Here is a 17,676-nt window from a genome sequence, read left to right on the forward strand (position 1 = left end):
TATAGAAAGCCAAGCTTGGAGATGGGAAGACCCTGCTTCCAATCTGGCCTCAGACACGTCCTAGCTGTGTGATGCTGAGCAAGTCACTTAACCTCAATTGCCTCTCCCTTACCACTCTTTGGCTTTAGAATCGATAGTCAGAATGGATTCTAAAACAGAAGGAAACGATATAAAAAGTAATTTAAAAATAAAGTAAAATCATTGACTCTCTTTGGATCTGGGTAGTTAGTTGTTAAATATCCCAGATGAAGCTGAGACTTGAGTCATTAATTTTGTGAGAAGAACTGAAGCTCATGTGTCAATGGTACATTTAAACCATCCATTCAAACTCTTCTGGTTCTGACCAGAGATCCTTAGAAGAAGAGGGTTTATAAAAGTACAATAATAGGGTTAATGCTTTTGAATAACCAGATTTCTGGCCATCTCTTGGTATTTCTAGCAGAACAGCTTCTTCAAATATTTTAACAGTTCAAAGATCCATGATTTAATTCATGTGAGCACTCCTCCCATCATTCAATCCATCTCCAACAAGCTAAGTGCCATTTATATGCCAAGTACTGGGGATTCATGGACAAAAATGAAACCAACCCTGCCTTCAAAGAGCTTACAATCTATCTGGGAAGACAATGGCTCTCTATGTAAGGAGATACAGAATAAATATAAAGAAAATAATAATATAACAATGAACAGGGTAGTTGGGGAGGAAGGGCACTAGCATTTGGGTAAATCATGAAAGGTTTCCCATGGAAAGTGGTGCTTGAGTTGGATTTGGAAGGAAGATAAGGATTCCATGAGATGCAGGTGAAGACTGAAAATATTCCAGTCATGAGGAATAAGATCTGAGGAATGGAAAGAAGGTCCATTTGACTGGGTCACAGAGTATGGAGGGAAAACTAATATCCAATGTGACTGAAAAGATAGATTGGAGTATGTTTGTGAAGACCTTAAAAAGATAAATGGGGGGATTTAGACAGAATCTTAGGGGCCATAGGGAGGTACAGAAGTTTATTAAATAGGTTTACAACATAATCAGACTTGTGCTTAAAGAAAATCATTTTGGTAGTGCCATTTTACAAATGGGGAAATAGACCTAGAGAGGGAAAGTGACTTAGGGCTAGAAGGGATCACATAAGCTACCTAGTCCAGCTCCCTCATTTCACAGGAAACTGAGTCCTGAAAATGTTAAGTGAGTTCTTGATGGTCAAATAGAAAGTATTATGGCAATCCTCAATGGAGCACTTAATGACCCAGAGGTAAAATGACTGGTTTCCCAGCCCCTATCCCCAATTCACCCTCATCTCTTAGAAAGAAATGAAACCAAAAGAAAAGATTCTCTGTATTAATTGTCCTCCTGTTTTCCATTCTGACTCTGATCTCTGAGACCACTTCTTTCCCAGGAGACTGGAGAATTTGAGTTAACAAAGGCCTACTGACTCCAGAATTAATTATAACCAGTGACTGTTAGGCCCGTGTATTTTGTTCTCCAACAACGATTCAAGCCCTCATTTTCCCAGCAACCTAGTGAGCGGCATCCCCAGCCCATAATAGCATACAGATCGATTCAGCCTCAGCACCAACATGTTTGCTGAAGAAGACAAGCCATTGTGTCCCTGAAAATGTTTCCTTTCTTTTGGGAGAATGGCTTATCCATGGACTGTGGTAAAGGGAAGAGAGCACACGTGGGGACCCCAAACAGTTCTTATTTGTGTTTGACCAGTTTTATTTTTTTAAAAGGCAATTGTTGTTTAGGAAAGAATTGACATCTTGTGTTCACAAGGATAAATGGTCTTTGGCTTTATCGGGAAGTATATTGGGCTGAGTTATTTACAGCTTCTCAGCCCTACAGAACCCTGGCCCCTGAGGCATCGACAGTGATTTATGGAGCTGTTGTTGGTGCCTGCCTGCTTAGAGAATGGAAAATGAAGATAAAAACCAGTAGCTTCATTCTCTGAAGCCTGTCTAGCTGTCTCCAGTTTGAATCAGCAAGTACATTTATTATGTACCTACCCTATTCAATGGACTCAGCTTGGTATCTGGGAATGTGATAGCAAATAAGGGGTGGTATCGGACTTCAAGGAGCCTCCATTCTAAAGGGATCCCTCTATAGCTCGAATCAGTGCTCTGTGCCTGCCTGCCTGCCTCAGATCTACCTAAGAAAGCAGTAAATGATCATTTAGTTCACTTAAAGATTTGGAAACAAGGAAGGCTCCCAATGCAATGGACAGATTTCTATGGTAAGCATATTGGAAGACCCACAGAAGAGTTACCCAGCATGGCGGTCCATCAATATAGTGTGATCCATATTATTGAAGGGAATCATGACATTATGCAGTCACAAATCCATTGAAGTAACAAGTAGAGGTCCGTGTGGTGTAGTGGGAATATTGTGACACTTGGAGTTAGGAAGACTTGGTTCCAATCTGACCATTAACAATGGAACTATGTGACCCTGGGAAGATCATTTAGCTTCCCTGACACTCAGTTTCCTCACCTGTAAAGTGTAGATGATCAGGATCTGTAGTGTCTGCCTCCAAGACCTTATGGGAAGAACATTGGATTTGGAGTAAGAAAATCTGGATTTATCACCGACATTTGCAACTTGTCCACATATGACATTGAGCAAATCTCAGAAATTCTCCAAGCTTCAAAGTCTTTCTCTGTAAAATGGAAAGGTCGAATGTGGCAGTCACTGAAGTTCCTAGGAAGGAAGGAAGGAAGGAAGGAAGGAAGGAAGGAAGGAAGGAAGGAAGGAAGGAAGCCTTATTAAAACATTTTTTCATTCTCTGGCAGCAGATATGAGCCAAAACATAGTAATATAACAGTAAGAACTCTGGCATCAGAACATCTGTATTTCAATTCTAGCTCTGGCATTTTCTTTCTTTGAGAGAAGAGAAGAGTCATTTCTCCCTGCTGGCTCTCAGTTTTCTCAACTGCCAAAGGAGGGAATTGTCCTAGATTCTTTCTGAGACTACTTCCAACTCTACACTCTATGAGCCATGATTGGAGGAAGGTCTCAGTAATTCAGACTCTCTCTATAAGCAATTTGTAGTGACTACAGACATGGTATCCTGGGAGATCAGACAGTCTTGAGTGCTTGTCAGCTTTCTGGCATTAGGTTTGGTATTCAATTAAGTAAAGTACTTAAGTGATAACAGAAACAGAGAAAGAGGAACCAACCAAATAGAATTTATTTGTTATCATTTGTTGTTGTTCAGTCATTTTCAGTTGTTTCTGACTCTTCATTGACCCCTTTTGGAGTTTTATTGGCAAAGATAATGGAACAGTTTGCCAGTTCCTTCTCCTGCTTATTATTTTACAGATGAGGAAACTGAGGCCATCAGGGTTAAGTGACTATCCCTGAGTCACACAGCTAGTAAGTATCTGAGGCCAGATTTGATCTCAAGTCTTCATGACTCCAGGCCTGTGTTTCTATCCACTATGCCACGTAGCTGGTCCATTTGTTATCATGCTTAGGTTAAATCACCTTCTGTCTCCCAAGGAGCAAAAAACAAAATCAAGAAAGAACCCCTTTCCTAAATGTTAGCTGTGTTGGGAGAGGGAGGAGAGAGAGAGACAGACAGATAGACAGAGACAGAGCGACAGAGAAAGAGACAGAGACACAAAGAGAATGAGATAGAAAGAGGGAGAAACAGGTAGAGACAGAGATAGAAAAAGGGAGAGACAGGAAGAGATAGAGAGGAGAGAAAGAGAGAGAGAGAGAGAGAGAGAGAGAGAGAGAGACAGACAGACAGACAGACAGACAGAAACAGAGACAGAGAGAGGGAGAGAGAGACAGAGAGACAGAGAGAGACAGAGAGAGACAGAGAGAGGGACAGAGACAGAGACAGAGAGAGAGACAGAGAGAGACAGAGAGAGAGAGAGAGACAGAGAGAGACAGAGAGAGGGACAGAGACAGAGACAGAGAGAGAGAGATGGATAGGCAGAGAGAGAGAGAGAGAGAGACAGAGAGAGAGAGAGAGACAGACAGACAGACAGAAACAGAGACAGAGACAGAGAGAGGGAGAGAGAGACAGAGAGAGACAGAGAGACAGAGAGAGACAGAGAGAGACAGAGAGAGGGACAGAGACAGAGACAGAGAGAGAGACAGAGAGAGACAGAGAGAGAGAGAGACAGAGAGAGACAGAGAGAGGGACAGAGACAGAGACAGAGAGAGAGAGATGGATAGGGAGAGAGAGAGAGAGAGAGAGAGAGAGAGAGAGAGAGAGAGAGAGAGAGAGAGAGAGAGAGAGAGAGAGAGAGAGAGAGCTCTGTTGGGACATATGACCCACACTACCATAGAACAAGAACCAAAAGATCAAAGCAGAGAAGCATCCTTCCCCTAATCACAGAAGATGCCATTATGAGGCTGCAAATAACTATTTTCTCTTTTAACTCCCAGCCCCATCTTCCCTCTATGAAACAACATTGACTTTTTACTCTTTTACTGGAGATTTCTAGAGGAAGAATTTATTTAAAATTTTATTATAAAAGCAAGTGTAATGAAGCCCTCAGAACCTAATTCAGGAAGCTAGACCAAGGCATGAATAACAACTCATGAATCTATGGCCCTTTTAACAGATTGCCAACAGCACAGGGAGAGTTGGACCTGGAGTCAGAAAGACCTGAGCTTAAATCCTACCTCAGACACTTACTAGCTATGTGGCCCTGGGAAACTCACTTAACTGTTTTTTTTTGTCTCAGTTTCCTCATCTGTAAAGTGAGGGAGGAATAATATCAACTACCACCTAGGGTTCTTATAAGGAAAAAATTATATGTATATGCATGTATGTAAATATATCCATATACACATATGATGTATTGTATATATGTGTACCTATATATATACATACACATATGGCATTTTATACATATATATTTACAATTATAAATAATTCATATATAATTTAAATACAAGGAATTTATATACAATTTAAATATAAGTACTCATAATTTAAGGAAGCTATGTATAACTTAAATAAAAATATTTATAATTATAAGGAACTTATATATAATTTATATATATTTATATATAAGGAACTTATATATAATTTAAATATAAGTATAATTATAAGGAATTTATATGTAATTTAAATATAAGTATTTATAATTATAGGTATAAAATACTTTGTGTACATAAATATGGATATATATATATAAATGCTATACTTAATATAGGTCCATACACATATGCATAGCGTTTTACATATGTGTAGATAAATGTAAAATGCTATGCAAGCCAAAAAGTACTACATAAATGCTTACCTATTAATTGTAATATTAGGAAGACCTGAATTGGAATCCTATTCTAGACTTTGACTAACTTTGAGGCCCTGAGTTGGTCACTTTGCCTCAGTCAGTTGTAGCTTCCTCATCTGTAAAATGAAAATGATAGTAGCACCCATTTTAGAGGGTTGTGAGGGTGAAAATGCGATGGTGTTTGTAAAGTATTTGCACATCTTAAGGCACCATGTAAATGCTAGTTATTATTGTGGTGGTGATGGTTAGTGGTTGGTTGATCAATGTCCTTTGTACTTGAAGGGGACCAAAATGATGTCAGTATGTCGGGGTCAGTGTACGGTGTGTCCAGACTGGCTGATCAGTCCAATGCAAGCTCAGAAGCTATAGCAGCAATAGCCCATATGGACATTTGACCTGGAGATGCCTCTAAATTTGCATATCGCACATTTCTTTTGAGGCTCTGCAATTCTGCTTTGCTCAGAGAACATAGTGTCTTCTTTGATGAAGGCATGTTAGGAAGATGCCAGAAAGTAGCAGTATCTAGAAGAACCAACCATATGGGCAAAGTCAAGTTTGCCATTCCGCAGGCAGGTATACTGGGGAAACTGAATCCCAGGACATTTTTTATTCATTTTTTTTCTTTGTCTTTTCTGTTCTGCAGGTATTCTCCTTTGGGTATCGCCTGCCTCATCTGTGGGAAGATCATTGCCATCAAAGACTTGGAAGTAGTAGCCAGGCAACTGGGGATGTACATGGTTACTGTGATTGTGGGTCTCATCATCCATGGAGGCATCTTTCTCCCTTTGCTTTATTTTGTGGTGACCAGAAAAAACCCTTTCTCCTTCTTTGCTGGTATTTTTCAGGCTTGGATCACAGCACTGGGCACAGCATCCAGGTAAAAGATAGTCCTTGCTCTTTCTGCCTCTGTTCCTTTCCCTGATCCTTGTGTCACTGGCTTCTTCTACCTCTTGAATCTTTTGTCATCAAGACAAATCAGAGCATGTATCGGAGAAGAATATCCAGTCTATCCACTGAGTCACCTAGTAATCTCTCTCTCTCTGTCTGTCTCTCTGTCTCTCTCTCAGTCTCTGTCTCTCTATGTCTATCTCTCTCTGTCTCTGTCTCTGTCTCTCCCCCCCCATTGAGTCACCTAGCAATCTCTGTCTCTCTCTTTGTCTCTGTCTCTGTCTCTTCCTCCTTCCTTCCTCTCTCTCTTTTATTTTATCTCCCTTAAAGTTTTTTTCAACAGTTTCATTACACACAGCATTGAACATCAGCAAACTAATTATACTTGCTTAGTAATGATTTAGATTTGAAATAATAGAGAAGTGCCCTCTCTTTTATACATACTATCAATAGGGAAGACCAATTCCTCAGTCAATCACTTTGGGTTTGGTTTGGATTCTTTCTTCACTCACACTTTATATAAAGAAAGCATAGTTTGTACAATCACTAACTACATATTTAAAATCTCTCCCCAGTCTTTTTGATGATTTGATTTGGGCAGGAGAGGAATCATGAAATCTGCTCTTAGTAGGATTTTTCCTGTTTGCCCATTTGTTTTCATTTACTTCCTTCTTATTGTTTTTTAGATCACAAATTTTATTCCTTTTTTTAAGTTAAATTATCTCCCTCCCTTTACCCCTCTTTCCCATCCAATGAAAAGGCAAGAAAAACAAAACCCGTTACAAATTCTCATGTGAAGTGTCTGTAGTGAACCTGTACTCCATTCTCGTTTTTCTTTTCATTATTTCATAAAATTCTTCCCAGACTGATTTCTTTTTATTCTGCATGTTCGCTGGTCTTCATTACATTATGAAATTCCATTGCATTGATGTCCCGTGATTTATTTAAACATTCCCCTGCTGCTGGACTTTTCTGGTGGCTTCCAGGGTTTTGCAATTACAAGTAACACTGCCGTGAAAGTCTTTCAACAGACAAGTTCTCCTTTGTTGTTTTGGCTAACACTGTCAGAGAAAACAATGGAATTATTGGGTCATGTTCTTATTTGGAGAAAAAAAAGGCTTCCAAAAACCTGTCATGAAACTTTTCTTTTCTCAACTATGCAACTCCCCAAATTTATCTATTTAGAAAATGCTCTGTTAGGAAAGTTCCATCACTTTTACTTTCTGAAAAATGGTTTTTCCAAAGTAGAAGAAAGGATTGTGAACGTATAAAGATGCATCTCTTGGAGGTAAATAGGAATCCATCAGCTTGCTTGCCTCCTGATGGGCTCCCTGAACTCCAAGTGAACTTCTTATCTGCAGCCAGAATGAGTTTCTCATGGGCATATATGACATTAATAGAGGAGAGATTCTTTTTTCATTTATCAGCCAAACCTACTGCAGAAAAATTCCAAGAGAAGTCCTTCTGGGGACCAAAGAAAAAAAATCTTCCACTCATTTTGCAGATTGGATTTTTATTCAATCACTAGGGATTTGCTTTACGAACCGTTTCCAAAATGGTGATGATATTGAACAATTGACTTTTCCTTACCTGAAAATGTTGGAATTTGAGTTGTGTTAAAGTCCCAGCCCTAGTACTTTTGTAGCCTTGAACAAGTCATTTAACCTCTCTAAGCCTCTGTTTCCTCCTACAAGTATTTGATGAGATCACCCCTAGAGTCCATTCCAATGAGCCATCTTGAAACAGGTCAGGGATGGGACCAGTGAGGAAGAAGGGAATTCTGTTGTCTAGCATTATTCCCCAAATCACAGAGGGCTGAACTAAAGTTCTTACTCTCCGGTTTAGTTTCTAGTCCTTTGTTCACCAAATTGTCTGCCAGAGAAGACTACATTCAGGTTTTCCGTAACTGACTTGGAAAGCAGGAATTAATTCTCTTCATGAGGCCTGGACAGAAGTAATAACCATTTTTTAAAAACCTGATTTGGATTTCATCCTAACAAATCCAAGGAAGTGAAGTCAGTGGAATTCAGGGTCAGGGAAAATGTAAGGTTACAACATGGAAAACTGTCCATCTGTCTTGAATCTATTGAATTGTGCTATTAATTCCAAATTAATCAGGAAATATATTAGGACTTTTTTTTCCTTCTTTCTTTCTGGGCCTTTGAAGCTTCCATAAAGATTCTAGCTATGCCCATGAGAGAAAATTAGAAGGTCCATGGAATTCTCTTTTGGTTAATTACTGTTTCTGTCCATAAAGTCAAGAGTCATTTCATGCCCTTTTTTCTGGTATTGCAGTTGAAAATTCATCATTCATCATTATTAACATTATCCTCACCATCATAGCTGCATTTGATATATTCTTTTAAGATCTGTAAAGCTCTTTATACACATTTTCTCATGAAACATTCCAAATAGTCGTATGAAGAAGATACCATTATTATCCCCATTTCCCAGATGAGGACATTGAGGTTCAAAGGCATTACATTTCTATAGAATTGGAGTTGTTTGGCAAAAAAGGAAAGTACCTCTGGAGTCAGATGGCAATCTCATATGTTTATTATTTTCTGTGTGACCTTAGATAAGTCTCTCGACCTCAGTTTTCTCCACTGTAAAAATGAGATTGTTGGCCTTGATGGCCTTTAAAGTTCCTTCTAGCTCTGGAACTATGATGCTAGCCTATCCTGCCATAGACCTAGAAAGGATCTTAGAGGCCCAGCACAATCAAGTCACTTTCCCAAAGTTACACAGTAAGTAGCAGGGTCAGAATGAGGACTCAGTTCCTTATTCCAAATCACTCACCCTTTCCATTGCACCATCATTTCTTCTTAAAAATTAATATTTGACTAGAGTTTCCTTGAGGGAAACTATTGTGTCAGGAATTGCATAATGAGAATCAGAACAATGGAATTTAACCCTCAAGGACATAGGGGAAAGGATCGAGCCTACAAACAATCAGATCAATGTCCTTTCTGCTTTGGCAGCTTATATACTCTCCTCAGGAAACCAAATATTGTTGACTGGTTTTTCTCAGTGGGCATATAACTAGGCTACTTTGACACCAAAAGAATAGAGGCCCAGAAATGATCTCCTATAGTCAGTGTTGTCAAAAGCAATTGGCAGAGGGAATACCCAACATGAAAGTATTTTTAAAATGGCAGCCATGCTATGGGATCATTAATTTGACTTGCAGCAGGAATTCGAATGGTAAAGAGCATCTTTTGTTCCATATTTGACAGAACTGGGCATTTTTACCCTGGAAAAGAGAAGATAGGAGAGACAGGATAGTTGACTTCAATTACTGGAAGGACTGCCTAGTAGATTAAAGTTGGGTTTGCTCAATTTGACTCAGAAGCAAAAATAACCGATGGAAATGGCAAAGAAATAAATTTAGATTGGATTTCAGGGGAGAAAAACTGCCTACTCATTAGAGTTCTTCAAAGGTGGAATGGGCTTCCTTGGAAGTCTGGAATCCATCATTGGAGGTCTTCATGCAAAAGCTCCAGGCCTATTTGTTGAATATGCTACAGAATGGCTCCTCAGGCAGGTATGGGTAGGAAGAAGTGGTCTCTGAGGTCCCTTCTAATTCTGAGATTCTGTGATCTCTCAAGCCTTCAATGCAGGAAAGAGCTAAAGTCATCCAAGTTCACATTTGGAATGTTTTTTTTTCTCTTTTCTTTCTTCTCTCAATTAGATTTACCCAGCATAAAGAAGAGAGCTCTTGGTTTTTGTTCTCTCATTTGCCAAAGTCTATTGAATCATCACATAGCCCATGGGTGACACTGTGTACCAGTAAATGAAGTAATGAGAATGAATGGACACCAATGGGCCCTTGAGTGGCCTTGGGCTTATAATTTTCCAGGATCTCACTGCTGTGAGGCCATCTCTGGATAGTCATCTTGCATGATTGCATTTAACTCTGTCTGATGGGTTGTGAGTGTCTGTATATGTAGTGAGGGGATGCAGCAGTAAATGATAATATCTCATTAAAATAGCAAGAGGCAGGTAGAAGATAACTATCTCAATTCCAATTAGGCCAAGCCTCAAGCTTCAATCTTCCCATTAGGAGTTAACTCTAAATAGACTTTTAGAGCATCTGATGAACAGATAGACAAGGTGAGACTCCCCAGACCCTTGCCTGGGCATGAGAAATCAGGAGAGTGGTAAATACTCCCAGCTGGCTTGATAGAAGAAGCATTAAGACCAACTAGTATATTATCCCAAAATCATAAGCGTGGAATAGAGGGAACTCAGAGATAATCTAGCCCAATCCTCTATTTTTCACAGATGAAAGTACCGTAAATAGAGACATCGTATGATTTTGCCACATTTAGGCATCAGAAAAATCAAAACCAAAACGGATAAACTCCACAAATAATGTTTTCTCCAATGCTTCCCTCAGAAGCCTTCCTTTTCCCAAAGGAAGAAGTGACTGGGCCTAGAATCTCAGTCTAGAGAAGTAGTACCACAGAGGTCATCAAGACCAATCCACTTTTTTTTTTTAACCCTTATCTTCCATCTTGGAATTGATGCTAAGTATTGGTTCCAGTGCTAAAGATCTATAAGGGTTAGGCAATTGGGGTTAATTAGGATCGCACAGCTAGTGTCTGAGGCCAGATTTGAACCAAAGACCTCCCATCTCTACACCTGGCTCTCATCATTCCTGATTGGGAGTTCCCTATATATACGAGTGAAATCACAAGTCTAATCCTTTGACGCAACAGAAACAAACGATGCAAAGATTTCCCCAATTTGTTTTGTCCTCTTTGGAATCTTTTTTTTTTCTGTTTCTTGCTCATATGTTCATTGAAATGGCAACTATTCTCAAAGCAGATAATGATGGTCTCCCAAGACAAAGCATGGCTCTAGTCACCTGCACTCTTTTCCATGTAATCTGAACTTGGAGATATTTCCTACATCACTCTCTGATCTCCATCCATGTGGGAATGATCTTTCTGGCCCTTGGAAACCTTTAGTAACCCAGTAAAACATTTGGTAATAGAGTTTCTATTTAGGGGATTTGTCCAAGAACCCTCAGTCATCTTCATTTCCCAAAATGGATCATTAAATCATAACCTCAGCTCTGGGAGGGGAGGGTGTGAAGTCATGCTATTGTGTGTATGTGGATGAGGACAGACATAGATCACATGTTTCAGTGATGGATGACATAGGAGAGGCTGAGAAATTGATTGAAGCTCATTTAAACACGAAGTTGAATCATCTTTCACGCTCCCCCAGTGCATTGCTGCTCTCCCCAGCTCATGGGCTCAGCGGTAATTCACATCCTTGACCAGTGTCCTCAGCCTCTCAGAGGCCAGTTCTCTGGCTCCTCCCAGGGCCTGGGACTGACCCATTCCATCGTTCCCATGGAACGTAGCTTTCCTATCCTCAAGTCTGGGGTCACTAGAAAAATCTTCTTGCCTCCATGGTGCTTTCTAGAATGAATTCTTTGTGACCCAAACTTGATGCGGTCCTGTTAAGTCAGGCAAACATGTAATTTGGAAACAAATGGGCTTATATTGTGCTTCCAAATGCAAACAGCTGGGATGGTCCAGATGGGAATATGGACTCTGGGGAAAAGGGAGTCAGTGGAGTCTGACATATGTCATGAAAATCCAAACCAACCAGAAATATTTTTCATTTCTGGTTGCTAACATTTTAGATAAATTAACATTTAGGCTTGATCCTCCTGCGTAATTTAACATTTGGTCCTCCAAATACAGCACAGTGATTTGAAGAGTAAAAGTAAGAAAGTCAATAGAGAAATGGTATAGTACATTGGAAAGAATGCTGAGTTTGGAGTTAAAGGACCTAGGTTCAAATTCTGACTTTGACATTCTCTGTGTGATCTTGAGCATTTAACTTCTGTGAACTTCAGATTCCTCAAATATGAAATAAAAGAATTGGATTGGATAACCTTGTTGGTTGACTGATTGATCTCTAAGATCCCTCAGATAACTAAAGCTACTGCATCATCCCATTTCCTTAAAAGGTTTTGTAATATGTGTTTCTCTTGCTGTGTTTGTCTCTTAGTGCTGGAACACTGCCTGTCACTTTTCGTTGTCTGGAAGAAAATCTGGGGATTGATAAGCGTGTGACCAGATTTGTCCTTCCAGTTGGAGCCACCATTAACATGGATGGGACAGCACTATATGAAGCTGTGGCAGCCATCTTTATTGCTCAAATGAATGGAGTGGTCCTGGATGGTGGGCAGATTGTAACTGTGAGGTGGGTAGCATGTCCTAGAAGATTTTTTTCTTTTGTATCAGTTCCCTTTTCTGGAGTAATGAATACCTGTAGTACCCTTAAATATAGATAAATAGAAATTAAAGTCTCCTTATTATGATCTATAATAGCCAAGGCTAAAAAGAACAATGGCCAGAGAGGACATGGGGAATAAAGAAAAACCAAAAGAAGTAATGAGGAGTTATAGTAGAGATTATGAAATACAAAAGGCAAAAGTTCTATTAGCCCTAATATATTTGATTTAATAAGTCTTTATTAAGAATCTATTATTCACAAGGTATTGGGGTTAGTGGTGAGGATATATACTGGAAGGGCCAATTAGTTTGCCAATGGAAGTAATTCTTTACACCAAAACAAATCACAACTCATCTAGGGCTCATTGGGTAAGTCCTAGGGAGTTGCCGAAGACATAGAGAGATTTCTCAGGATGATAAACCTAGTATCCAAAGTAAGACTTGAACTCAAGTCTTCCTGATTCTATGCTGGTCCTGGGAATACAATGGCAAAAAGGGAAATGAAAATCAAAACAATATAGCATCTGCCTTCTGAGAGCTTATATTCTACTTCCTTTCTATATCACCATAAAGAACATGCATTTTCATTTTTCCTTAAATGAATATTTCATTCTTATTCATTTATTCTTGTTAAAATTAAACCAATTATAAAAGTTCTAGGATATGTGTCCGGGGATCAGGGATCAGACCAAGGTTTAAAATATGGATCATTAGAGGGTAAGTTCATTGAGGTCAAGGACTATATCATTGCCTTTCCAAAATACTGATGGTGCTTTACACATTGCCTGGCATGCACTGGCTAAATGAATGCTTTTTGACCGACTGATTGATTTTACTGCTGAGAGGGACCTAAGCCATCATCTAGCCTACCTCCATCCATTGACAGATGAGGAATTCAAAGACGTACAGGTAGAAAGTCACAGAACTGGGAATCAGAGCCAGGTCCCCGACTCCCAGTCTAGCGTTCTTTCCAAGAAGTCATTGGTTTCCATTAAGTGATTTAGGAGCCCCATTTACAATGATGATCCAATATACGTATGGCCCAAATGAAATTACTTACCATCTTCAAAGTACAGGGAGAGAAGAAGATGGTTTAGATCTTATGATTTTGGAAAATGTATGTTGTTGAAAATCATTATTACTTATAACTGACAAAATATCTTTGAATTTTAAAAAAGAGAAAAAAAGAATATTATCAGTAGTATATTCAATTGGGCAACTAGGTGGCATAGTGAATATGGTGCCATACCTTGAGTCATGAAGACCTGAGTTCAAGTCTATCTTCAGACACTAGCTGTGTGATTCTGGGCAAGTCACTTACTCTTATCTGCCTTAGTTTACTCATCTGTAAAATGAGCTGGAAAAATGGCAAACCACTCCCATATCTTGCCAAGAAAACCCCAAATGGGGTCACCAAGAGCTGAACATGACTGAAACAACTGACAACAACAACAAAATATTATTTAATATTCACAACACATTTTTGTTGTTGCTGTTGAAAGCAGTTCTTAGAACAAAAATTTTGAGAATCACTGAACTGTACCAAGATACTTCTCAGATATATCCATTAAGGTCATTTAGAAATGGATTCTTTCTAAACTTAAAGACCATCTGGCCATGCTTATGGCTTTTGTTCTAGATAATTCACTGAAGACATTCTAGACACTTTCTTATGCTGTTAAGTCCAGGGGCATCTGTAAATTCTAGAAGAGGTGGCCCTTTAAGTTTCAGGGATTGAGAGTGAAGAAGACAGTAGCTGAACCCATGGTGCTCACTCCACAAGAGAAGCTGACTCAGGATAACTTTCAAGCGCCCAGACATTTTTAAGAACTAACGTCTTCACATAGTCAAAGTGCATCGTTAGCCATGTTCTCATTCTGTTCCTTTTTTCTTCTTATAAATAGAAATGAGCAGCTGGGGAAGGGCATTATCCTGGGGCTGAAAGTATGAGCTGGGCCCCTCTGGTGGATATCTGGCCACTGGCCTCTCTCAGTCCATTGGTCAAACCCCAGGAAGTATCAGATGCCTCGATGTTAATCTTTCTGTCTTTCATCTGCCTCTGATTTCCCTCACAGGACTGGATGAATCTCCTTCCTGGCAATCTGTTTCTGAATTTAAGGGGTACTTTTTAAAAAGGGCCCTCTTTGGGGGATAGAGTCCATCTGGTCAGTGTTCTCCCCAGATCCCTTGGGTCTCATAAGCTGGCCTCAATTACTGGGCAGTCATAAAACCCCACAATCCCAAGATACTAAAGACTGGAAATCATGCAACCATTACCAAGATGCTGATAATCCTTTCCTTTATTTCAGAAAGCCTTATGCCAGTTGAATGACTAATACAATGACCAGTGCTTCCATTTATTTCAAGATTAATTCAATGCTCAGCATGAGAAATAGACCAGATTCTCATGTAACATGTTTTATTTTTAAAAGATGACAAATTTTCCACTCTATCATCACCATCACCATCATCATTCCCATTAGTTTTTACTGAACACCCTCTGAGAATGGCATGCTAGAGGTGTAGAAGTTGTGTGAGATTATCTAGGAACCACCCATTTTGCAGATAAGCAAACTGAAGCTTGGGAGGTCAAGTGGCTTATCTAAGGTCTTATAGCTACCAAAAGCCAGAGCATGAATGGGAACCATGGGGTAAGAAAGGTAGTGATAAAACAAAATTATGCATTTTGATAAGTTCAATAAAATAATAATACTTCAAACTGTAGGGCACCAGAAATTCACAGTCGCCCCAAATCCACAGGATTCACACAGCATCTTCAGCTTTCTGTGCCTGGTGTATCTTCCATTTTTCTGCAGTCATTTCCATCCTCATTGACCTAGTCAAGGAGCATTTCTTAAGCTCTTACTATGTCCCAGGAACTGTGCCAAGCACTCATAAAATGAAGAAAAGGAGAAATATGGTGCCTGACCTCAAGGAGCTTGTGTTCTAATGCAAACAATTATATATAAATAAGACATATATAAGATAACCTAGAGATAATCTTAAAGGGAATGGGAGCAGCTTGGTGGTTCAGTGGACAGAGTGTCACCCCTGGGGTCAAGAAGACTCTTCCTGAAATCAAATCCGGCCTCAGATATTTCCTAGCTGTGTGACCCTAGGTAAATCACTCAACCCTGTTTACCTCAGTTTCCTCATCTGTAATAACAGCTAGAAAAGGAAGGAAATAGTAAACTATTCCAATATCTCTGCCAAGAAAATCCCCCCAATCGGATTATGAAGAATCAGACATGACTGAAAATGACTGAATGACAATAGAATCTCAAAGGGAAGGCAATAGCATTATATTAGGCCAATATGAAATCACAAAGGACTTGGTTTTAGCTGTCATTCAGGCTCTAATATTTATTCTGTGACTGTGGGCAAGTCTATGTCTCTGGATCTCATTTTTCTCATCTATAAAGTGTAGATAATATTTGCATTTTCTACCTCAGGACTATCATGAGAAAATGGCTTTGTAGACCCCCAAAATACAAAATCAGTGTCTTGTCATTACCTTTATTTAACAAATGTTCATGCCACTGTGATAGGATTAGATGTCAAATATAACATAAAGCTAAAAAAAAAAAGAATAAATTCCAAGATTTTTCAGAAAAATCTCACCATAGGTTTTTAAAAAATATATAGAGAGATAGAAATATGGCATAAATAGAAAGAATGATAGAAGAAACATCAGAAGACTTGGAATCTAATTCTGACACCATGGTACCAGTTATGTGATCTTGGGCAAGTCACAGTTCAGACCTTTCTCTGGGGCCTCAGTTTTATCATCTATGAAATAAAAGGGTTGGACTAAATGTCATATTCCTCTCTACCTCTAGACCAATAAGACTAGCCATAAACCTTTCTGAGCTTCAGTTTTGTCATATGTAAAATGAGAAAATTGGACTAGAAGGCCTGTGAGGTCCCTTCTAGCTCTAGATAATTTTGAGAAAATCAAACATATCAAGGTAATGCTCCCAGTGACTATTATAAAACACATGTCTACACACTCACTCAAAAAGATCACAGGAGATATTTGTAAAGCCTTTAGCCCAGTGCCTGGCCCATAGTGGATGCTTAATAAATATTTGCCCCACTCCCCCACTACATTAACTCTTTCTTGCTAGATAAAACCTTAGGAATGTAAAAGAAAAAAAAAAGATAGGAAACATGGCTGCCATATTGAAAACCATTCACCCAAGCCTAAAATCCAGCCTTCTAAATCTCATCAATCCCATTCTCAGAAGGAGACAATTCTGCACCTATTCAGCCTTTAATACATAAAGTCCCTCTAGATCTTGTAATCCAATGTATTTGGATTTCCTTGGGCTCATGGAACTTCTAGTCCTAAAATGTTATTTGACCTTTATGTTAACCTACCATTTATGGCTCCAAATTCCCAATATTCAAAATTCAGTTTGGAAGGTCATCATTAAAAGGAACATCCACAGCAAACAAAAGAAATTCTGGTAGAATCCCCCCCTTTTCCAATCTTGATATTGATACCCTGGGACAAATCCCTAGTCACTTGTCCTAGTTATAATTCAAATGACTGATGAATTAGAACTCTTGTTTTAATTGTATATGATGCTTGAGCAAAAAAAAAAAGTCTTATTTAATTCTAGAAACTATATTAATGTGACTTTTTATGTTATAACAGATAAGGTCAGCTATGCAAGTTCTAAATTCTGATCTCCTTAGCAGAATTCTAAAGAGGGCCCAGCCCTCCAGTCCGCCATGTTTCAAAGCACTCTCAGTTTGTACTCTGCATAAAGGGGATGAAGAATTGTTTAATGGACACCAACAGGCCAATTTGTGTGTTCCGTATGGCTATAGGGCAATGAAATGTAATAGTATTAGCCAAATAACTAAGAAAAAACCACCGACCTTCTGAGTAGTATCTAGGTTCATAGAGAAATTTATTTCTCATTGCTTTATTTGAGAAGCAATGTGGTATTATGTTGCCAAAAGAAGGCCTGATAGGCCCAAGTTTGGCCTTGACCTAGTGCAAGTCTCTTCAATTCAGTTTTGTCATGTGAAAAGTTGGGCTAATCATATTCCCTCTATCAATAGATTTATTGTAAAGAAATCACTTTGTACATTGTAAAATGCTATTTGAATCAAACCAGAGTCAATGATAATACAAGCATTAACAGTCCTAATAATCATAATAATAACCTCTTCAAAAATCCAACCAATAACAAAAATATAATTAATAATAGAAATCAACCACAAATCTCTATACAAATTGTCAGGAGCAACGTGTGTAATTGGT

At 38.9% G+C, this 17,676-nt stretch overlaps 1 protein-coding gene across 4 annotated transcripts in view; it reads left to right on the top strand.

Annotated features, from left to right (window-relative positions):
- SLC1A2 (solute carrier family 1 member 2) overlaps positions 1 to 17,676 on the top strand; it is a 179,632-nt gene that overhangs the window by 131,068 nt on the left and 30,888 nt on the right. For all 4 annotated transcript variants that reach the window (XM_007497323.2, XM_007497326.3, XM_007497324.3 and 1 more), the window contains exons 7-8: positions 5,900 to 6,133; positions 12,175 to 12,369. In XM_007497323.2, the coding sequence (XP_007497385.1) occupies positions 5,900 to 6,133; positions 12,175 to 12,369 (429 nt within the window). The remainder of the gene's footprint in view (positions 1 to 5,899; positions 6,134 to 12,174; positions 12,370 to 17,676) is intronic.

This window comes from Monodelphis domestica, chromosome 6, assembly GCF_027887165.1.
Source record: "Monodelphis domestica isolate mMonDom1 chromosome 6, mMonDom1.pri, whole genome shotgun sequence".
In the NCBI taxonomy this organism is placed as follows: Eukaryota; Metazoa; Chordata; class Mammalia; order Didelphimorphia; family Didelphidae; genus Monodelphis; species Monodelphis domestica.